The sequence below is a fragment of the Mesoplodon mirus genome (genome assembly GCF_964341445.2).
Source record: "Mesoplodon mirus genome assembly, chromosome: 3".
Lineage (NCBI taxonomy): Eukaryota > Metazoa > Chordata > Mammalia > Artiodactyla > Ziphiidae > Mesoplodon > Mesoplodon mirus.
In genome coordinates this window covers 89108006-89131943 of record NC_138978.1, presented here as the reverse complement: position 1 = coordinate 89131943, position 23938 = coordinate 89108006, and the positions used below count along the sequence as shown (strand labels likewise).

At 46.7% G+C, this 23938-nt stretch overlaps 1 protein-coding gene across 5 annotated transcripts in view; it reads left to right on the top strand.

Annotated features, from left to right (window-relative positions):
• Nucleotides 1-23938, top strand: part of BCAR3 (BCAR3 adaptor protein, NSP family member) — a 261968-nt gene that overhangs the window by 193144 nt on the left and 44886 nt on the right. For 2 of the 5 annotated variants that reach the window (XM_082614309.1, XM_082614305.1), the window contains exon 1: nucleotides 15624-16202. The exons of the other annotated variants lie outside the window; for them this stretch is intronic. In XM_082614309.1, the coding sequence (XP_082470435.1) occupies nucleotides 16119-16202 (84 nt within the window). In that variant the 5' untranslated portion in view covers nucleotides 15624-16118. Of the gene's footprint in view, nucleotides 1-15623; nucleotides 16203-23938 lie in introns of those variants that run through there. 5 annotated transcript variants of the gene reach the window in all.

The following is a 23938-nucleotide window of genomic DNA, read 5'->3' as shown; positions in this document are numbered from 1 at the left end:
CGGTAGCAATAAGTGCTCAGCTGAAAAAAATTCATCAGGGGAAGGAATTATGAAATGTTGGAGTTAAGGGGACATTGAATTTAAGTAGGGTGGCCAGGGAAGGCCTCACCCAGAGGGCAACTTTCTACTGGAGGGGCAAGTCAAGAGTGGTGTCTGGGGAATTCCCTGGCAGTCCAATGGTTAGGACTGTACACTCTCACTGCCAAGGGCCCAGGTTCAGTCCCTGGTTGGGGAGCTAAGATCCCGTAAGTCTCATGGCCAAAAAAAAGGAAAAAAAAAAAGAGTGGTGTCTGATGGGGAGAGAATGTAGCAAGGGCAAGGCCGTGAAAGCCAGAGCTCACCTCTTCTGCTGAGGAATAGCTGTGAGGCCAGTGGGGCCAGAGGGGGTGGCCTTGAGGAGAGTGGTGAAAGCTGATGTGAGAGAATGAGGAAGGGGGATGAGGCAGGTTGCACAGGGCCTGGATGTCCCAGTAAAGATGTTAACTTCTACAGAGTGAGATGGGGAGCCATCTCAGGATCACTTTGGCCTGTATGTTGCTGGCAGACTGTGAGGGACAAGGGTAGGAGCAGGGAGATCAGATGGGAGGCCGTGGTGACCATCCAGGTGAGAGATGGTGATGATTTGGATCTGTGATGTCAGAAGGGGTGGTGAAGAAGGGGGATTCTTGACATATAATATGAAGGCAGAGCCTCAGGATTTCCTGAGGGGCTGGATGTGGGTGGGAGAAAAGAGGCGTGAAGCTCAGTACTGGAAGGGTGGCATTGCCTCACTGAGAAGGCTTGGTGTGCATTTGTGCGAGAATTTCTGTAAGATAAACACGTATGAGTAGAATGATTGAGTGTTGGGTAATAAGTCAAAATTAACTTCCTGGCAATTAAGGAGTTTTGTTTTATTTTTCACATTTCTCTCTGTTTCCAAATTTCCTCTGATAATCATTAGTGCTTTTATGATAGTTACTTATAAAAATAGATACTCCTCTATTTATATACCTTAGTCTACTCCATAGATTTGATGCTGAAAACTTATGCCTTAATCAAAATTATGTAAAACAGGTAGGTTAGATATATGAGAGCCTAAGTTCTTAAACTCTTTGGTCTCAAGACCCATTTTCAATTGTTACAAATTATTGAGGACCCCAAAGAGCTTTTGTTATGTGGGTTTTAGCTATTGGTTTATTGTATGAGAAATTAAAATGTAGGAATTTTTAATGTTTATTTAATTCATTTAAAATAACAATATTAAACCCATTATGTGATTATAAATAGCATATTTTATAAAAAATAATCATTTTCCAAAACAATATTTAGTGAGAAGAATGACATTGGTTTACATTTTTGCAAATCTCTTTAGTGTTTAGTCTAATAGAACAAGCTTGATTCTCATATCTGCTTTAGCCTTCAATCTGTTGTGTTACATAATTTTGGTTGAAGTCTAAAGAAAATCTGGTCTTGCACAGGTAATGTAATTCAAAAAGGGAGGAATAGTCTTCTTTTTATTGAGGTATGATTGACATAACATTATATTAGTTTCAGGTGTACGATGTAATGATTTGATATTTGTATATGTTGCAAAATGATCACAATAAGACCAGTTAACATCCGTCCCCATACATAGTTATAAAATTTTTTTTTCTGATGAGAACTTTCAAGATCCACTTTGCTAGCTACTTTCAAATATGCAATATAGTATTATTAACTATAGTCACCATGCTGTATATTACATCCCCAGCACTTATTCACTTTATCACTGGAAATTTGTACCTTTTGACCCCCTTCACCCATTTTGCCCACTCCTCATCCCCTAAGAATAGTATTTTAATAGCCTTTTCAGATCACTAGAGATATTCTTCTTTGTTATTATACTAAAACTTGAAAAGTTGTAGTTCCATAAAGGTTAATTGCAGTGTGGAATCTGAAATCATATCAATGAACTTTTTTTTACTCTATTCCCTTAAAATCCATTGGTCTATCTGGCAATGTGAATGATGGATCTTACCCATGCATGATTTTGTACCATCGTGCATTGGTCATTTGAAAAATACTGCTTTGCTGAGATATGCAGATCTTGCAAATGTTAACATATTTCACTATACAATACCAAAAACTCACATTCATTATTATCGTCACTCATGAAAAAAATCATTAAAGTATTTACCACTCATGGTGGTAAATACACGTTTCTCAAAATTCTCATTTTCAGTTAAAAGCTGAAGTTTTAGCATTGGCAACAAACACTGTCAGTTGTTTTCCTTGAAGTGACAGGCTTACTTTGTTCATTTTTTAGAAAATGTCTGCCAAATAAATACTCATGTCTGAATAACCATTGTTTGTCAGACGTTCTTTGAAGTAAAAATGACGTTCCATGAAAAAGCAGCTAGTGCAGCCTACAGCTTAATGGCACAATTGCTTTCACTCAAGACAACCACTGTGCTGGGTGTGCAGGAGAAGTACAGTATGTCTGCTTCCTGTCTCACCACACAGAAATTTCGAGACATGGACTCAAGGGCCAGGATGTAATAAAGTGAATACAGTAGTCCCCCTGATCCACAACTTTAGTCACCCACAGTCAACCATGGTCTGAAAATTCCAGATATGAACAATTCATAAGTTTTATTTTATGTGGTGGTACAATATTTTTTTACTCTAGTTGATGTACAATATTATATAACTTACAGGTGTCCAATATAGTGATTCACAATTTTTAAAAGTTATACTCCATAAATAGTTATTATAAAATATTGGCTATATTCCCTGTGTTGTACAATATAACCTTATAGCTTATTTTATATCTAATGGTTTGTACCTCTTAATCTCCTACCCCTATATTGCCCCTCCCCTCTTCCCTCTCCCCACTGGTAACCACTAGTTTGTTCTCCATATCTGTGAGTCTACTTTACTGTCACATTCACTAGTTTGTTGTATTTTTTAGATTCCACATATATCATACAGTGTTTGTCTTTCTCTCTCTGACTTACTTCACTTAGCATAATGCCCTCCAGGTCCATCCATGTTGTTGCAAGTGGCAAAATGTCATTCTTTTTTATGGCTGAGTAGTATTCCAGTGTGTGTGCGTGTGTGTGTGTGCATCTTCTTTATCCATCCATCCGTTGATGGACACTTAGGTTGTTTCTATCTTGGCAATTGTAAGTCACGTGGCTATGAACAATGGGGTGCATGTATCTTTTCTAATGAGTGTGTTTTCTTTTTCTGACAATTTGTAAGTTTTAAGTCGTGTGCCATTCTGAGCAGCCTGATGAAATCTCCTTCCTGCCTAACCCATGAAGGGTTAGGAACCTCCCTAACCCTTTGTCCAATGTATCCCATCCGTTAGTCACTTGGTAGCCATCTTTTATCAGATTGACTCTCAAGGTATGGCAGTGCTTGTTCAAGTAACCCTTATTTTACTTAATAATGGCCCCAAAGCACAAGAGTAGTGATGTTGGCCATTCAGATATTCTCTTACTGTACCTAATTTATAAATTAAACTTCATCATAGGTATGTATGTATAGGAAAAAGCATAGTATTTAAATGGTTTGGTACTATCTGTGGTTTCAGGCATCCACTGGGGGTCTTGAAACATACTGCCTGCAGATAAGGGGAGACTATTGTAATTCCTACTGCTTCATCAAGGACTTCTTAAGTGGAACTGGCTATTTTCTAAAGAAATACATATTTTTAATATTTAAAAAATAAATTTAAAAAACATGGTGGTCAAGAAATGCAGTGACTACTTTTCCATTTTGGTGCCTCCCCCTTGCTTGCTGCTACAGTCCCAGTAGTTTTACCCATCATTGCTTTTGCTCTGTCAGCATAAATGTCAACCCAGTGAAAAAGGCAAAAAAAGGTCTCAGTATTATTACGAAAATACTGTTAACCTCACAGACTCCCTGAAAGGCTCCCGTGGGCCCGCAGACCACACTGAGCACTGCCATCCTAGAGGGTCTCCTGCTACTAAAGAGCTGTTATAAAGCTGCAGAAACACTAATACAAATAATCACTGTCTGTTTATCTAAATACATATTTTTTCTCTAGCTAAGAAAAAACCCAGCTTGCTCAACAATAGCATTTACATTTAAAATACTGATTATTAATAGAGAAGAGACATCAATTTTCATTTAAAAATAAGAAAAAATTGAGGGTCTATCTCAGAAATAAGGGTTCACAATTGTCTGCCTGTTCTTTACAATTGAGTGGATTGTAAAGCCTCGGTAAATACTAACTCTATTTCACGCGATCAAGTCCTTGCTCATTATATACTGTAAAGAGCTGGGCCACAGCAGTTGCTGTTCTGCTCTAATTGCTTTATGTTAAAACCATGAAAGCCCAGAGCTTGGTGAGGTCAATGCCTGGTTTATAGCAAAGATGCTCAGCGTGGATGTGTGAATGCAGTCAAGGGGTATATTTCCTTGGGGCAGGCTGAACTCAAACATTCCCCTGATCCTTAAGCTTTTGTTAATTGCTGTGTATTTGCCCATTCTCTGCTCCCAGCATGCATTAGCTAGCTGACTCTATTCATCCTTTCTGTCAGTGAAGATAAGGATGTGTCAGACCCTGGGAACCAGAGCATGCCACTTGGCCCTTCGAGTTCCAGCTCTCTCCAGATGGCATCTAATTGTTCCTTGAATGACCTCAGTGTCCAGGCTGTAAGAACCTGGTCTGAGAGGCTATTTCACATATTTATTAGCTCGTGGATGAGAACTTACTACATAAAGCCCCCATTCACACTCTCAAAAGAGCTTTTTGTACAGAAGAAATGATAAAGCTGATGGACCGTTTCCTGTGGCCACCAGTCTCCAATTGGATCCTTATTTTTCAGAGGCCCAGGTGGGTGCTTTTTGAAAGGAGCTGTGTGGTCCAGTTGTGTCCATCATGGTCCAGTCTCCTCCTCTCTGTCTTCCCATGGTCTTTACTGGCAGGAGCCTAAGCAGAACAGTGCCGTATCCTCTTCTCTCCCAGTTTGCAGAGCATTCTACGGTTGCTCACTCAGAGTAGGTGGTGGGAGTTGGGAATTACTGTGTCTTGGGAGCCTCTTCCCGTTTGGGAACTCAGGTAGGTCACAGTTTAAAAGAGTAAAGTGCTTGTAAGTGATGAAGTGGGAACCAGCCCTAATCCAGCCACAGGGATGGCAAGGTGGGTTCACCAGTGAGGAAAACAACCCCCATGTGGCAATTCATGTCTCATGCTTCTGTGGTTCTTAACTATCTAGGGGGTAGTCCCCTATCTTTTTGCAAATATGATGAATAAGAAACCTGTCTCTACAAATATGCACACACACTTACGGTGCATCTTCTAAGGTGTTTGTGGATCGAGATTGAGAATCCCTGTGCTATCTTCAAATGTTCTGGCATTGTACCGGGCATTGGAGTGAAGATGATGACTGAGGCCTGGGTCCTGAGGCCACCAGACAAGGACACATCATTTTAATTAGTGCTTCAGTAGCTGGATGCTGGAAGACAGGTTTGGGGCTGGGGCTCCTCACTGGGATGAATAGAACAAGAGCAATGGGTGAAGGATGCCCCATAGGGCTACACAGGCTGAGAACCAGGGATCCGTGGCTCCTTCCAGGCCGTGCCCACCTAAGGACTACATAGGGAACAAATTTGGGAAGATGTAAATATAATTTGGAAGTGATGCGAATTTCCTTTCTTTTGATCTAGGAGTCATGAGAGTTGCCCTCCCAGGTAATCCATCGTACCTGGTAAAGTTCTCCTTTGTAAGGGAATGTCTGAGCCTTTGCCTCTGAATCAGGTCCTCTGGCTTTCTACAAAACAGAATAGCCTTTGGAAATATTCTCCAGGAACATAAGATGCTGCTGTTGCCTGTATAAGCAGGATTGAGAGAGCCATTTATTAGTAGTTTCCTGTAGCCTGGGCGGGATGCTGGTTGTGGGAGCAAAACTTACACCTATACTCAGTGGCACAGAACATTCTAACTCTATAAATCCCTCTCCCTTTTCCTACAGGCAAATTCATGTCTGCTTTATCCTTGAGAACTCAAGACAACTCAGTTCTATAATGGAGTGTCCTTGGAGTAGGCTGTGAAACACTATTAATATCCACCCATCCCTGCAACATGAGTGTATCACCCTGTTATTAATGGGCATGTATCATACGTGTTTTCATGTAGCATCAGTTTATGTTGGCTCCTTTTTAGCATTTCCAGACTTAGGGATCGTGTCTTATACAGGTGAACTCTAGCAGAGCCCAACACAGTGTGTTATAGTTCACTCTCAAGTGTTTACCTAATCTCACAATGATAAGGTGAACCTGTAAATTCTCAAACTGATGATGTGAGCTAGGAAATTTATCACTGGGAAGGGCAGGGGCGGAGTGGCCTGGGTCGATGACTGTTCTCAGGAAGGAAAACACGTCTGGACTCTCAGCCCTTGCATCTGCTTCTCTCAGCATGTTGACTGCATTCTCTCAGATCAACTTCTCCATGTAGTTGGGGGCACATGGCTGTTGGCTATTCTAAGCTTATAATCTTAAAGCTTACGGTCCAAAGGGAAAAGGGGACCTCTACCTCTGCTCTGGTTTGAAAAATCCCAAGGAAGGACTCTGATTGGTCTAACTTAGGTCACATGTACACTCCTGGACCATTAGGTGTTCAGTATTCTGACTGGCTTTCACAACCATTACAAGCATGAATACACATGCCCTGAGGTAAAGGTTTTAAATGTAATAACCACTGTCTGCTATTTACATCATTTTTCCCCCTGAATTTTTAGGATGAGAATCTATTAGGCTATGTTTCTAATTGTCTCTGTCTACTCAGGGTACATATATAAAATGCTGGCAAATGTTGGCATATGCTTGCTAGGTTTTACAGAGATATTTTTGTTTTGATCTTTTCAAGTCATATACTCACCTTTCTCTAGCTTATCTCCCTCCTGGTTTATTTATATGCTGGATATCCATTGCCTCCCAGTTTAATTGGGAGGCGGATTCCCAGATTCCCCTACTGTTACAGAGAAATTATAGGTGGGAGGTGGGGAGGTGGTGCAGAGGGGCTGTGAATTCCCCTGTGATTTATAGTTTGACTTTGGAAAAATTCCTGCATCTGTTGTCACAAGTGGCCTAACCCTGAGGCAGGTGTGTTGATCCTCAAGAATGATCCAGGTGAGTTCTTGCTGCTCTCCCTGGTAACTCTCCCTTCCTTCCCCTGCCTTCCCACTCCTCTGGGTGTACATGTAAGGCCAGGGATTGTACTGTCCTTTGAGCCACTGACAGAAGGAACCTATTATCCGCATGAATGCTGACTGCCTGGATGTCACTTCTGAGGTGGCATTGTGCGTAGCAGCTGACTGCCTTAGGAAGTGAAGAAAGGAGCTGGTAATCAGTACAGTCCTTCCCGTGCAGCTCACCCTCTGATTTGGCCTTTTCCTGTAGAGAAATGGGCCCAGCTGACATCTCCATATACAACAGAGACTGTCTGTCCCTTAGCCCTCCATTTATCAGTTGTGTGATGGGGCTTTGCTGCCTCCTGGCTTTTCTGAGATTCTGGCCTCAGTATCCATCTGTACATGTCCTGCCCTTTCCCATCAGTAATGATGAGAACTTCTGACCGGGGATATTTCAGAGGAGACCAGCTGTCTATGTTGCCAAAAATATCTGTCACTCGGTCAGAGGGAGAGGGTTGTTGCAGCAACTATAATTCTGCCTTCTGGATTTGCACAAGATAAGGTACTCTAGGCAACCAGGTGGTATCCATGCTTCCATGATCACATGCGATAGAGCCAGCCATTCTGATTCATAGTCGTTTTAATTATTAACTCTAAGAACTGTTTTGATCTCATATGTGAAATAGAGATAATAATACGTGTCTCCTAGCATGAGTATTAAATAGACACTATGGTAAAAGTCCTCTGTATAAATGCTGGCTCTTGGGGACCTTGCACATGGGGTGGTGAAGGCTCCTTTGAGGAGCCCGGCTGAGAGCTGGAACGATGTCTGTGACTGCCGCAGTCTAATGGGAGGGACCGCATCCCTGGAGTCTGTGGTTGGGGAGGGGATGCTGAGGGTCTCACTGGTAGCTAGTCTGAATTTACTAAGCGTTGCATGCAGACAGGCCCTTCCGCCAGCTGGGGGAAAGGGTTCTCCTCCTCTCGCAGGTGTTTAAAGCTACTCCAACAGCAGAAAGGAAAGTGGCACTGCTTGCCTCAAAGCTCTCTATCTCCTCTTCTTACCAGCCCCAGCCCTGCCAAGACTTGAATGTGTCCAAGGTGACTAAGGGAAGGGGGAGTTATCTGTCTTTGCCCATGTCTGTGGTGACCAGGGTATCCTCTGCAATTCTCTCTCCACTAGAAAAAAGATCAAGTTAAGACCCTCAGAAGCTACATCTTTAGGAGCCACTGAAAGTCTTTCTGGATCAGTGGGGATTGTTAGGTCACATGACTCTTGGGTAAAAGCCATGGACCCCTCACCTCAATGAACAGCACTCATACAGCAGTTTGTATACAATTTCCAGTGGTTCATGGAAGCCCCATCCCACCAGAGGTTAAGAACTCCTGGCCTAGACTGATTGGTTCTCATAGCTCTTTGGGCAGGATGCATAATTATCTGGTATGTCTCTCAGATGATACCCATTATCAGTTTATGACCATGAAAAAATGATATTTTCCCACTGAAGTATTGTATTCAGGTGGCTGGAATTTGCTTGAAAACAGAGAAGGGATTAATTAAGATCATTTTCTCTTTCACTTGGCCAGCTTTCAAGGCTGGAATGAGTTGGGGTAGTCCTGGCTCCACCTCTTACCTGGTGCCTACCCTGCCCTCTGTCCGAGGGTTCCTGCCTTCTCAGGCATCCCTCACAGTCTGTTTCATTCATTCAGAACTTTGGTACCCTTTCTGGGTGGGAGGTGGGTGTGTGGTGGCCTTGGAAGAATGCACTGTAACTCTGGCGATCCCTGCCATTAGGGGCTGGAGAACAGGAGGTGCAGGCAGAAAGCAGAATCACAGATGACCCAGAGAAGGTAGCTGGGCGAGGCAGGCACGTCCAAGGGCTATCCCAGGCACAGTTCTAACTGTAGAAATGGTTGGCATCAGAGTATCCAGTAATATGGACTGGTGAAATATGAAGGAGTCAGGCACATGGGAGGTGGCCCTTCTGTGGACTCTAGACATATGTGGAAGATATAGTCGCAGGGCAAGAACCTGGAGAGCCAGGCAGGGGGCAGGGGGAACGGTTGGAGGAGCATCAGGCAGGGCATCCAGGTGGGACATAGGCTGAAGCCCAGCTCTGCAGTCACTTGATGTGGGGACAATGGGAAAGGAGGGGCCACGGGATCCCTAGTCAGACTAGCTGGGACAGTGGTGGGACATGGAGAGCTTGGTAGTTGCAGGTGGACCCAAGAGTCCCCTTGGGTGAGGGCCAAGTGGGCAGATGCTGTGGACTCACATGCTGCCTGTTAACTCCCCAAATGACAGAGAGTCTGCAGCAGAAAATCATCTTAGGTATCTGAGCAAGTGTGATTCAAACCAATTTTAATACGCAGTCTTAAAATCTGAAAGCTAAAAAATATTTTAAGGCTAAAGAAACCTCTTAAACTCCTCCGCATTGTTCCCTGGCTTTCAAGGCTCAGGAGTCACCTCAGTACCAGTTGGGGTCGGTCAGTGGCTCAGGGCAGTGCTGTCCACACTCTCCTTGCAGGACGTGGGTCCCATAGCCTGCCCTTTGGGTGAGATTTAGGGTGCAGCTGGGCATGTGCCCTGTAGGAGGAATGGACCAGAGAAACAGGTTTTGTGGTCCCTTCCTTTGGAGGGGAAGGGGGGAAGGGAGGCTCACATTTGCTGAGTGCCTAGACTCTGTGTTGCCAGGCTCTTTATGTGTTATCTCTGTTGATCCTCACAAAAACCCAGCAAGTTGGAGGAGGAAACGGGCTCAGAGAGGTTAAGAAATTTCCCAAGGTCACGCAGCTTGCTAGTGGTACAATGAAGACTTGAACCCACCCTGGCTCTCCCTCTACCCTGCCACCTCCCAGCAGCACTTGAAACGTGCAGATATGTGTCTCACAGCTCAGTTTTGGCAGATGTCATTTTGCAGAAGTGCTTGTGAGAGGGGCGAGCCCATGGCAGCCGAGATGGGAGCCCACGCGGCTGGATCTGGTTGGTGAGCACATTCTGGCTTCGTGGATGCCCCTCAGGCCATCTCTGTGGCGCTCCACATGGGAGGGGCCTCTGAGGGGCTTTTGCTGTCACTATTAGTTGCTGGAAGGGGAAAGAGAAAAGCGTACAGCAAAGAAAGCCTAGGCGCTACAATGACAGGAGAACAAATGAGTGCTCTGGGTGTGTCGCCTGCACAGCGGATGTAGAATGGAAGGAAGCTTGGGAGGTGGGTGGCGGATCATCTTGGATGAGTAAGACTCCCACGGGTGTAAGGCTGGGCTTCAGGAGACAAGGAATCCCCTGAAATTATATGTAAAACTTTGCAATATGTGCCTTTTGTTCTGAGAGGAGGGTCCGTGGTTTTCACAGACTCTCAAAGAAGGCTGAGGCCGCCAGAAAGTCTGAGTCTGCTGTTTGAGAGGCTGGAATTACGCCCTGTGCATGTTCTTTTAATTTGGCCTTAATGCTAAAAATAGAAAATTGAGCTTGCATAATATAGGATTTCTGGGGTGATATCAGGAAATGGGTGGCGGTGATGGTGGAGGGATGTATGGGACGGGATTGCATGCGACAGTGCGAGAAAGCAGTCAGGGCTGGATGCTCACCTAATTTTGCTTCATGTTGTCAGTTATACAATTTTAATAGCCGGTTAGAGAAACAAATTTGTGGAGGGGATGGAAGGCTCGGTAGGGAGCAATCTGTTTGTGAATACTGTCCTTGGTCTCTCTTTATGTGCTCAGCAGATCAATACCGCTTCCGGATAGAGACCATTTAACAGCCGTACTCTTTCATCCCTTTGAGGAATCTGGGGGAACCGTCAGAGCGAGAGGAGGGGGCGTACAGCAAACGCTCGTAAATGCACCCTCTGTGTTCTCCAGCGACACACAACCCGGCCCTAAGAGCTCAGCCGGCACTTCCTGCCCTCCTCCCGCCGCGTCCAGTTTGCATTCCCTTTTGGAGCAGGAAATAAATTGTGTTTGCATATAGGAAAATGTGTTGAACTGTCTTTGGCGGCTTGTGAAGCTGCTGAGTCTCGTGTGAGGAGGAGGTGACCTCTTTCCTGACGGCGTCCTCCTCCCTCAGCGGTTTCCCAGCCCTTCTCCTCGAGCCCTGTGGCTTTTTCGGGAGGGCAGGTGCTCAGATGCCCGACCTCCTCCCCTAACACCTCACCTGCTGGTGACTGTGATCAGAATCACGCAGACAAGCTGGTACCAGGGAAGCAGGGCTGCTGATAAACGTGCCCCTTTCCAGCCCAGGGCTCCCCAGGCGGGACGCTCTTCAGGGAGCAGGGCCTGCGGAAGGTGGCCTCGGATCCTTAGGATTGGGCCAGTCTGGGTTAATCTTCCTGCTTCTAGGGCACCAGGAGGAACGTCTCACTCCCTAACTCCTTAAAGCTGTCTTTGTTCACCGAGAGCCAGGTCACTGGGGTTTAGTGGAGGCAAAAAGCCAGGAAGGATGGACCTTTCTAGGAGGTGAGGAGTCTCAGCAGTTGCCCCATAGGTGGAGCTGTTTTTTTTTTGTTGTTTGTTTTTGTTTTTTTGCAGTACGCGGGCCTCTCACTGTTGTGGCCTCTCCCGTTGCGGGGCACAGGCTCCGGACGCGCAGGCTCAGCGGCCATGGCTCATGGGCCCAGCCGCTCTGTAGCATGTGGGATCTTCCCGGACCGGGGCACGAACCCATGTCCTCTGCATCGGCAGGCGGACTCTCAACCACTACGCCACCAGGGAAGCCCAGTGGAGCTGTTTTGACCATGTAGACTTGTGCTGGTCTCTTGACTGATGTTCCGAGTGTGTCCCCTGTGGGCAGAGACCAGCTGGGCCTTGTGGCCTTGGATCAGTGCCCTCCGATCAAAGCCTGCCGCCCGCCTTGGGCAGTGTCACTGTCTGCAGGGCTGCTTGACAGTGACCGAGAGCACCTCGGTGTTGTTTAAGGCTTGATGCCTTGATTCTGGGCTGGCCCTGGGAAGGGGAGTGGAGGTGTGGGCAGCCTTATTTTCTCGGTTGCCCTGAAACAGGGAAAAGCAGGTACCTGGTAGGCACATCTTCCTCCTCAGAGACCTCGTCCCCACTCCATGCCGTGTTGGAGAGAGGGTCTGCCTCACGGGGAGGCTGATCTTCTAGTGCGGACTGTGGCACTTTGGGAAAGAGACTCGGTACGCCTCTCAGCCCCTCCCAGCCCAAGGGCTGCTGCTGACAAGAAGCAGTTGTCTGTGGAATATGACTGGCAGGCACCCCCTGTTTCCATGGTTACTAAATAGGGCAGGTTAGTATTAAGGCTGCCCAAGGAAAAAATGGCATTGATGGCAATGCTTGTGCAGGGGCCTTCCTCTGGTCTGCTTTAACCCTATTCCCAGACAGGGTGGGCAACATTTGACGGGAGGTCATGAGGATTTTCTTCAAGGGTTCATCTGGCTGCGCAGCCTTGGCTTTTCTCACATGTGTATTTCTTGGTTCAGAGGAGTGAGCCTCCCAGGAGGCCAGAGGGGGCGCTGGAGAGCACAGCGCTTTCCCAGAGCTCTGTGCTGCTTGCTCCGGGCCACCCCGCCTCCATCAGTCCCTGGGGTTGCATTGGAGATGCTGACCCCTCTCCCCAGAAGAGCATGGTGTTTAGAAAGCCCTGAATACAAAATTTGACTGGTCCTAGATCACATGTACCAAATCATCAGACAATGGCCACCTACCCCAGGTCACAACCCTTTTTCATGGGACTGTGTCAGTAACCGGTTTAATTATACGACATTAAAAAATCTCATACTTGGTGATCAGATACCAGGTTCTGGCAAAAACACAGGCTGGAGTCCCTGGTCCTTTGTCTGTCCTCTGCTGCATGACACGCCGTTCTGGTCCTCTGTTTCTTTGTAACTCGAATAGAATCATCATTGTGGGGAGAATGGGGAGGATCGGTGTGGATGGGAGACATCAAAAAACATAAGTCAGTGAAGGGCACTTTACGAATTCATGCAACTATCATCTTTAGTGGCAATAACAACATGTTATTTTAGTCTCTCTCCTTGGCCATTTCAGGGGAAAATTGATTAAAACCTTTGAGTGCTGCTTTAGAAATTATTTTTTGTGTGGAACAAAAAAATAAAAAGTGCTTAGGAAACAGTTACCTAATAAGATTAGCTCACTGTTTAATCCTGACAGAACCAATTCTTCGTGCATTATGGAGACATTTTTTAGAGTAAACAGGGAAAGCCTCAGGTGACAAGAGCTGTGATTCTGCAGTGACCTGTCTTTTGTTTTGCTTTTACCCTGGCCCTGGAGCACTTGACTACGTAATTCTATGTAATTTACATGTCTGAGTTTTTTTAGGTATATTTTCTTTCAAGAATGCACTTCATTCAGTCTTTCTGTGGGTGGGGTATTAAAATTCAGAGGCTTTGGCTGACTAATCTCACTGAATTTCTGTGCAGCATTTAAGGAGCTGCTTCCCTCCCTTTTTCTGAGCCGGGGATGCTAGCCTCTTGGGGAGTTTCTTCTTATTTATTTATATATTGGCTGCGTTGGGTCTTCGCTGCTGCACGGGGGCTTTTCTCTCCAGTTGCGGAGGTTGGGGGCTACTCTTTGTTGCTGTGCGCAGGCTTCTCATTGCGGTGGCTTCTCTTGTTGCGGAGCACAGGCTCTAGGCACATGGGCTTCAGTAGTTGTGGCACGCGGGCTCAGTAGTTGTAGCTCTCAGGCTCTAGAGCGCAGGCTCAGGAGTTGTGGCGCATGGGCTCAGCTGCTCCATAGCATGTGGGATCTTCCTGGACCAGGGCTCGAACCCGTGTCCCCTGCATTGGCAGGCGGATTCTTAACCACTGCGCCACCAGGGAAGTCCTGGGAGTTTCTTATTCTGACAGAGCTTGTCACTTCCTGTCAAAGGGGAACAGCAGGTGCAAACTGGGCCCCTTACCTGGTGGCTATTGGCCTGATTGATGAGTCACCCCCACAAAACTGCTGGGGCCATGGGCCCTGGCTGCTCATGTGGACTTACTCTTTGAACCCCATCTAATGAAAATGAGGGCAAACAGAGAAAATGCTTCCTCATGGGTCCAGTTCATGGACCTTGGGAGACAGTATTGACCCACCAACTGGACCATCTCCAAGGGCCCCTCCAGCTCAAAAACCCCATGAATACTACCACCCTTGGTGCTTGCTTCCAAGGTCTCAGGTAGACTTCCCAGGACCCAGGGCTGCACATCTGGGTCCCAGGATCATGGGGGGTGGGGAGCCAGTTGAGGAAGCAGAAAGGAAGTCAGCCCCCCTGGTTGTTCCTGTGATGACAGGCCCTTTGTAGCTCCATCCCCACGTTAGAGGTGTTTATTAGGCTGAGCCTCGGCCCCTTGAGGTGAGTGTGAGATCTGTCGCTCTCCAGAGCCCTCATTTAAGCACAGAAGCCACACACCAGGCATTGAACAAACAGTTCTCTATTTTTACAGGCTGACTTGACCTAGTCCAAAGGCCGAGGCCTCCTGAGGATTTGACACTAATCCTGTTGGATATTTCTCATACCTCCCTCATGCCTCATCTGGTGTTGTTCCTTTCTGGACTGAATAGGTTCTGTTTCTTCCTCATTACAAGTTTCTGCCTGTGTGAAGTTTTAGAAAGCTTCAGGACACATTCCATTTTTGAGTGGCCGAAGCCACAGAAAGTTAATATTTGGAACGGTAGGAGAGGAAGCGCTACAGGCAGAAACCTGGGTTTGATTAAAAATAAAAATAAAAAAACCCAGAATTGTTGAGAATCCACCCTGACTGGAATGAAAGAAGAAAAGCAATTCCTTTCCCCTAAGGTGTCGGGAGGCTCTTGGTAGGGGTAAAGGCCTCTTAGCACTGGAGAATCGCTTGGTGGTGCTTGGTGGTGTTGGACATGAAGTTCGCGTGCTGGATCTGGGTTAGGCAGGATGGGCAATTACAGTGAAGTGTTTAAAGTGAAGGAGGAGGGGCTTCCCTAGTGGCGCAGTGGTTGAGAGTCCGCCTGCCAATGCAGGGGACACGGGTTCGTGCCCCGGTCCGGGAAGATCCCACATGCCGCAGAGCGGCTGGGCCCATGAGCCATGGTCACTGAGCCTGCGCGTCCAGAGCCTGTGCTCCGCAATGGGAGAGGCCACAACAGTGAGAGGCCCGCGTACCGTAAATAAATAAATAAATAAACAAATAAACAAACAAACAAAGAAAGAAAGAAAGTGAAGGAGGAGAGTGGGACAAACAGTTGGGTCAAAAGAGGGTGCATAGCCTGTCCCCCATTCTCCCAAGAGGCTGCACAGCCAGGTCGGGGGGTGGGGGGTACAGGCTGCTCAGGTTGTTAGCTGATAGACTTGCTAATTAAACACCTAAAGGCAACAGTGCTTTGCCAATAGTGATGGCTATGCCAACGTTATCAGCTGCAAACTGGCTGCCGGGAGCATCCTAATTAAAAATAAACAGTTCTGGGGGTGGCTGAGAGAGTGGGATGGTGATCCTGGCCAGGTTTCTCGGGACTTCTAGGATTGCTCCTAGGGGAAAGTCACACCCAGGTCGCCTTTGGGTCCTTTCCTCAAAGGAGCCTCTGTCTCATCACAAGGTGGTGTGATGTGTGCTTCTTGAACTCCTAGGTGCTGGGGTGACAAGCAAACAGACAAAGCCTCTAGGAGCAGATTGCCTGGTGACTTCAGCCCTGGGGAGGAAAGGTTGGCTGGGGGGATAATGATTTCTGCTGGGTCTCTAAATTGAGGGGACAGCTAAAGCCCAAAGCCTCTTCTAAAAGAGGTTAGAATTTCATCAGAAAATGAGTCTGGTCACATGAGGATTTCTGGCACTGTGTGCACGGCAGGCTGGACACCCGCCTGCCAGAATCGAGTGAGTGGATCGTATTGGCTTCAGCGGAGAGGGAAAGTCCCAGCCTGGCTGGGGAGAAGGAGCCACTCACTCCCCTGCGGCCCGCGGGCCAGGGCAGCACAGCCGCTGCAGCGGGACTGGAGCTCTCACGCCTCAAGCCCCCTCTCCTTTAACCCTAAAGAAAGTGTGTGGTCCAGGGACTAAAGACTGAAAGATGCCTAAGGAATGCAATGCTTTCCACGCCCTCTCGGCTGCTCTGTGCTGCTTCTATCACCGCAAGTCTTTCCTTGGAGTAAAGGTAGGTGTGAGATAAGGTACATCTAAAATTCTCTGGGGGGCCTTGAAAGCACTAGAAAAGTTTGCAGCCCGCTGGCTGTAAAAACAGAGGTGCTGACTTTGACGTATGGATCTTCATAAGCCCCTAGTGGTGTGTCTCCTCTGGAAGCAGAATCGGGCCACACAGAAGAAGGGAGCTCCTTGTCTGTGCTTTAGGATGAAGCTCTGTTTTTCAAGAGACTTTCAGTTTCCTTGGGCTGAAATTTTATACCAAGGTAGCTCAATACTATTTTTCTTTTCTCTCTCTCTCTCTCTCTCTCTCCCCTTGTTTGTAATGAAGGCTGAGCCCCTCTCTCCACTTACCCTGCTGCTCCATTATGTCAGTAACGTATATAAGTACAAAAACCACCAAATATCTCCTTTCAAATTGCAGTCATGTTCCAAACCGTTTCCGTATTCAGAACTGTCTTTTCTTTTTTTTAATTTAAAGAATGCCCCCATTCTTAACCTTTGTTACAAGACATCAGTACCAAAGGTAATATGTCAATACACGATTTATTTTGATGAAAATATTCAAAGAACCTCATTTGACTAATTCAAGATGAAGCCTCTGTTCTGTTGCCCACCTGTGACAACAACTAAGAATTCCATTTAGTATAGGCTGTCACTGATCTGGGGGCTTGTCTGCCTTGGAAAAATCCTGTCGGCCCCAACATGACTAAGGACCTCATTTATTCATGGGAAATAGGAATCAGAAAGCTCTCAAGGAATTCTTCCCACCCTGACAGCAGAGCTCCCTCTCCTAAGGGACTGACTTATTCAGTGCCACTGAAAAAGCTACAACAGGAAAATTTCATAGGAAATCCTGTTACAGGGAGAAAGAGCCCTTTGTAGAAAAATAGACAAAATAGACAGTGAATGTGAAGAGGAGAGGCTTCTTCTAATTTTACTGCCCTTTCGAAGTGTTCAGAATAGCTTTCTAACCATTCAGCCAAGTTCATTTTTGTCTCTTTGTCAAGGAATTTGGAGGAGAGTGAGTAATCATAGGTTAAGAGTGTCTCCTCCCTGATTTAAGAGCCCCTTTCTAACCTGGAGCCCAGTGGGGTGACGTGAGGACCATGTGGTTTCTGGCCTAAATATGGATCGTTCTAGAGTGGGGCAGATGAAGTCATGCCATTAACAGTATTTTAAAGCTGTCGGAGATAGACGGGGAGGTCCCGAAGGGAATCATGCACTGCAGGGACTGGCAGTAGATTTACACTCTAATAGAAGTCCTCCCATAAGCCAACTTCTGCTAATTCAGAAAAGTGCAACTCACCATTTGGTATCTGAGGAAACAGCCCATAAATATCTGGGTCTGAGTGATGAGATTCTGTTTGGAGACCACTGCGCCTCTGCAGTTATTTTCTCCAGGGCCTGCACAGAAAGGCCACAGTAACACATGGGGTTGGTCTGAACTAACCATCCTTCGGCCTCCCCACCACGGCCTCTCTTGGTGGTTGACTGTCGGTGGAAACACCCTCCTTCCCACCTGGGCTTCCTATCCCACCCTAGTATGTTGCATCTTCATAGCACAGAGAGAGGACCTGACCTTCTCACTCACCAGAACCCGAAGTCTTCCAACCCAGCTCAGGCTTTCCCTCTGACTCTTGGGATGTGTTTCCCGGTCTTGTTTTGCTTAGATAGTTACCTGGGAAAGAAAATGTACCTGTGCTCAAATCCCTCATCCTGCCAGTGTTGCCCCAGTGATAATGCTGCATCACTTTATTGACTCCCACTTTAATTAGGGGTTTCAGGTCTTGCTGCTCATAATTAGTTTCCGTTGCAATTAGAGTTTCAAAATTAAATTGGGATTGATTGCCTGATAGCAAAGCGGAAATAAAACTCCAATTCTTGACCATGGATGCTACTTCCCTTGGCATGAATTTCTCATACCAAAAATAACACTGTGGTAGCCATGGTAACTTTCCATTTGGTCTAATCCATATCATCTCTGGAGAAAGTACAATGTTATTAATAGTGTTTGTTGTATGGGAAGAAAACTAAAAATATAAAAGCTCCTTCATTACATAGGGGACCAATCACACAGGCGCTTTCAGGGAATAAGATCTCATTTGCAGAGATTCTGCAGAATTTAGTATGTGTTTAAGGGCCTTGTGTGGACTTGAATACAAAGGCCCTGGAAAAGAATTAATTGGGAGGCCGAGAATGGAGAGGAGGTCAAGGATATGCAGTCATTGCTGGTCCTCACGAGTTGAGGCCATGTCAAGGGTCATGACTTTAACATCCCAGAAGGGTTCACACAAGGCACTCATTTCACAAAAGACCTCTGGATCTCAAGTAAGAAAAAGAAAGGACATTTTGCTTACACCCAATGGAAAAGAGTCTGTCATGAAGATATTCCAGATCCACGACATTAGTGGAGCACATTCAAGTTTGAAAATCCCTGAATGGCGAATGTCATAGCCTTTCTGTGTATAAGAACTTTGTTAGGTGTGTGTGTTGGGGGGTTGATTTAATGACAGCTGAGGCAGGTTCCTGCCTTTGAAGGACTTCCCACAAGACCATTAGTCCATAGTGTCATTTCGTTACATTTGCAAAAGGCTTTCCAATGTCTGAGGTTCCTTCACAAGTTGTCTCCGTGGGGTCTCAAGACAAGCTGAAATCAGGCAGGACAGTAGTTTACCCCTTTCCACAGAGGAGAAGCCGAGGCTCAGAGAAGTTCCCTGCTCCAGATCATTTAGTGGCGAACCAGGAGTAGAAATCAGATTTTGTGGCCTCAAGCCAAGTGTCCTTTCTCCGATACCATAGTAAGACCAGTGGACGTTGACAAGATGATTCTGTCTCTACTAAATACTTCAGTTAACAATTCAGTTGGGAAAGCATAGTGCGATCCTCAGCTTTTAGGAAAGACTTCAGGGAGGACGCAGAACTGGTTTTCACAGACTAGGTCCCCTTCCTGCAGCAGTGGCAGGGCCACCTTCTGGTGCCCAGAGAGCTGCAGAAGGAATTTAGGAGAAGCACAATAGATCCCATTTCTGGAACTGGCCATGGGGACAAACGCCCACTTCTCTGGCCCCTCGAGTCCCTGATTCTCCTTGTGTGTGGGCAGGGGAACCGGAGCTGAAACTTGCTGCCTTATCAGTGGCTACTGCTGATGAAGGTGGGTGTGACTGTGTCAGGAAACTTCAGGGGAACCAAAGAGACTGGAGTTACCTTGCAAGTGCAGAAGAGCCATCTTTCTGAAAGAACACCAACAAGGAGGTTGGAGTAGGGAGTTGGTGGATAAATGAATCAGTAAGTCTTGGCTAACCAGTCACTAAGTCCAGCGGCACTGGTCTTGTCAACGAGAAGTCGTTGTTAGAAGGCAGTGGATTTTAAGCATATACATTCTCGTACAGAGGTGTGACTGTCTTTGCAGCCACAAAGTGCCCTATAGTGGGAAGAGCTTATATCGTGCGGTTGCTATTGTTGTGTTTTGTTTTGCTTTAAATCATTTCCCTTGCCCCTGGAAAAAGTATCTGGAGCCTCTCTGAATGCACCTTATAGCCTGAGGTGTCTCATCTGCCCATCCCTGGAGGGTTGGGTCCTCAGAACTTGTTTTCATTGGAATCTACCTTTCTGTGTTGGAGTGTCATGTCATAGAGTGAAAGTCCTGCTCATTTGCCCTGTGGCCCATCCCTTGGTCTGTCTGCTGTTGTGACGGCTTGGTTACTGGTGATACACCCCGGTGTTGACAGTGGCTTAAGTTGTCTTTGTCATGGGGCTGATGCATTGCCAGCACAAGCTGCGCAAGGTGGAAAAAGCCACTGGGGAAATGTCTTTCGAAGTGACTCAGCCCCTCCTTGTGGCAGTTAGTAGTTGCTCACTTATTTCTCCTGCTCTCCAAAAAAAAAAAAAAAAAAAAAAAATAGGCCTAGCACAGCTTTTTAAAAGAAACCTAAATGCATTCCATTGGCATCTGGGGGCCACGGGGATCTGGTTTCAGCATCAGGGGAAGGACGTGCCTGACAGGGGCTGGATCCCGGTGCCCCCTTCACCACAGACCCCGGAGCTGGGATCCTGGCCGAGACCTTGTTTTTGTTGGAGAGTCGTGGGTGGGAAGCAGAAACGAGACTGGGATCCTGGGAAAATTCTGTTAGCGGGTCAGCACCTCCAGGACCGCAGAGAGATGGAGCTGTGCCAAACACTGGAAGGGATGCTGGTGAGTCGTCGGGGTGGGTGCACCACAACGGTCATCACACACCCACGCGTGAGAGGGCGGCAGTACGCGGAGGACCCTAACCTCTGTCGCTGCGTTTAAAGATGCCTTCAGAGACAGAGCTGAGGCCTTTTACCTGATGCACATTTTGGACGTCCCCAGGGCAGCAGAGGGGACTCAGGCTGTCCTGGTGGGGGAGAGGAGGAGAGCAGTGCCTCCCGGGGTTGGACGTCACTGCAGCATCTCTGTCCTCATCTGGATTTTCAGTGCATGTCCATAGCCCCGGGAGCTACTACTGGAATCTGGCTCTGGCCACAAGAATGTCATGGCCTATTTTTCTATCTTATGAAAGAGCAATGATCAGTCTTATAGTTTGTATGGAGAACTCTCCCCAGTGTCCACTCTAATACGTGTGTGCTTTTACAAAAGCAGGTATACAGAGAGAACCAACAAGCTAGAATCCTAGATTCTTTAATTGTAGTAAGATGGGATTTGAGGGACCAACGAGCCAATCTCCCACTCAGAATTCATCTACTCATTCCCCGCTCCCACCCCCACCCCCATGCCCAGCATGTGTATCAAAGGCCTATGGGTGCTGGGGAGACAGAGTGAAAGTTTTTGTCCTAAAGGAGCAATTCCGTATCCGGCTGGGGAGATGGACATGCAGGCAGTTCTCTCCGAGGTACCACGTGGTGGTGCAAAGGCAGGGAGAATACACAGCACAATGCGAGGTGCTGGGCAGAGGTATTAACCCAGTTCTGGGTCAGGGAACTTCCCCGAGCAGGTAACACTGGGCAACTCCTAAAGGAGCCGTAGGTAGAAGAGGCCCTGGGGAGAAAAAGGGCATCACACACGGGACTTCAGGCTGAAGTTGAGGAGCAGAAGGAGATGAGATCAGAGAGGTGGTCGGCGCACAGATGGCGCAGGGCGGCGGGGAGCCAGCACACAGTTTGGATGGGAGTGGGGGAGGGTTTGGGGTCGGTCCCTTGTGTGCAGGATGCGTTTGAGGAGCGTCACCAGCGTCTCCCCTCACTCATGCCAACGTCCTTGAAGCCTCCCGTCCGCTGTGCTTGTCCTTGCTCAGCTCACTCGTATTTTCCTCTCTCCACCTTCTCTTTAAGCCTGTTTTTAACACTCATAATAAGATCCTGTTTCGTACTCCACAGCAGCAGTTCAGACCATCAGGCCCGATGCTTTTCCATCCCCGCCCCTGCCCCCACAAGCTACAGCTCTACCTGTGTCCGTATCCATGACCCTCTCTTCCTTCCTGCAGCCTCTGAGGATGAAATGTCCCTCTCCCTGACCAAGGCCAGCCCTGCCACCTGTGCCCATGACCACCCTCCTCCCCAAAGACTCCTCAGGCACCTTCAGGTTGTCCCTCTCTACCAGCACTTTCCTCTTAGCTTAGACATGCTTCAGTCTTCCCCATTCTAAAAATAATCATCATATCCATGTCTTCCTTCCTGGTCCCTGGCTTCCTCCATCCCCAAAGCTGGTTAACACAGTCTCTGCTTCCTCACTTCCCACTGGCCACTCAGTCCCCTTGACCTGATCAGCGACCTGTCCTCGCAAAGTCCTGTGGCTGCCATCCAATTCTGATGCTATTAGAACTCTCTGCTGCACTTGGCACTGTTGGCCATCCTTTCCTGGAAGTCTCCTCTCAACCTCTAGGACACTGAACTCTACTTGTTTCTCCTAGATCCTTCCTGACCCATCCTGCTGTGTTGTTATAGACTGAATTTTTATGTCCCCCCAAAATTCATGTTGAAATCCTAACCTCGAATGCAATGATGTTAGCAGGTAGGCCCTTTGGGAGGTGATTAGGTCATGAGGGTGGAGCCCTGGTGAATGGAATTAGTGCCCTTATAAAGGGGATCCCAGAGAGCTCTCTTATCCCTTCCACCATGTGAGGACATGGCAAGAACATGGCCATCTATAAACTAGAAAGCAAGCTCTCAATAGACACTGAATCTGCCGGTGCCTTGATCTTAGACTTCCCAGCCTCCAGAAACTGTGAGAAATAAATATTTGTTGTTTAAGCCACCCAGTCTATCGTATTTTTCTTATAGGAGCTTAAATGGACTAAGACACCTGTCTTCAGCTTCTCTTTCTAGCCTGCCTCTTAAAAAAGCCAGTGTCTTCTAGCCCTCTTCTCATATTCCCTCTATAACCCATCTCTTAGGTGGCATTTGAGACAACATACCCCCTCTACACTGAGGATTCTCAAGCCCTTCTCTGTAGCACCTGGATCCCATGGCCTGGTGAGCCACTCCATCCGGATGGCCCACAGGTACCTCAGGCTCTACATCTTCTTCCATAAACTTGCTCCCCGCTCATGCTTCTGTACTGGAAGTTGATGGCTCAGTCATCTTCCAGGAGCTCCCGTGTCTTTTCCCCCCTAATCATCTTCCATGTCTAATCAATTATAAGTCTTCATGATTTTACTCCTAAACTCTTCTCTCATCCACCCCTTCCTCCTGTCTCTCCCACCAGTACTGTACTACTTCGGGCCTCGTTATCTATTACTGCTTAAAATTCTGCAGTAACTTCCTAACTGGTCATCTGGCCCTAAATCTTCATAGGAGGTCATTTCATTACCCTTCTTTTTGACATTTCTAGAGATGGGAGGTGTACTGTACCTTAAAGGCAATACATTCCCACGTTTGAAAACTCTAAATTGCTAGAAAGTTCCTCCTAGTATTGAGTCAAAATCTGTGCCTTGCAATGTCCACCTTATTCTTAAGTTAAATGGATATAATAACCCTTCAGATACATGTTTTTCCCCTCCATATTATGACCATGTCTATTTGAGGCCAAATTAGTTGGTATGTGTAGACACCTAGGAATAAGACAGGAGGGAGTCTGGATTCGTTTCTCTAGGGAGTTGAACCAAGAATACGTGACCTGCCATCTTGGGACGAGAACATCCCAAACCTTCATATATATCAACACAGCCCTCATGTTCCCCAGATCTTTCCTGTAAACATGTCTGGTTCTTTATGTACTTTGGGAGACTTGGATTCTAGTTTTCAGGCAATCCTTTACTGCATAAGTCTGAGCAAGTCACGAAAATTCAGGGCCTTGGTCATGTTTTCTCTTGTGAGATATAAATATTCTTGCTACTTATTTAATTCCAGGGACATCATATGATTCATGAGATCTGAGTTGTGTTGCATTAGGTATCTTGTCCCTCTAAGTCCAGCTGCTGCTTCCCTGATCCTGTCCATGACATCTAGCATGGTGTTTGTGTGTTTTTTAAAAAAAACTTGTTAGATGAGTTATGTGGGTGTCAAGAACTTTGAACTCCTCTGGGAGAAATATATACCTTTAAAGTGGCATGTGTGTGAGGTGAATATTGGAAGCAGTGAAGTCGATGCTTGGCCAAAACCCATTTTGAAATGAGTCATTTAGTTTTACTGAAAACCTGCTCCGTACTTAGCTCTGATATATAGTGCACTTTCTGAGACAGTTGTTAGTCATGTACTATTTTGCAAAAAGAGAATTTGGAAAGTCATTTATTCCACCCGCACACTGAAAGGCTTTCTGAATCTTTGGAT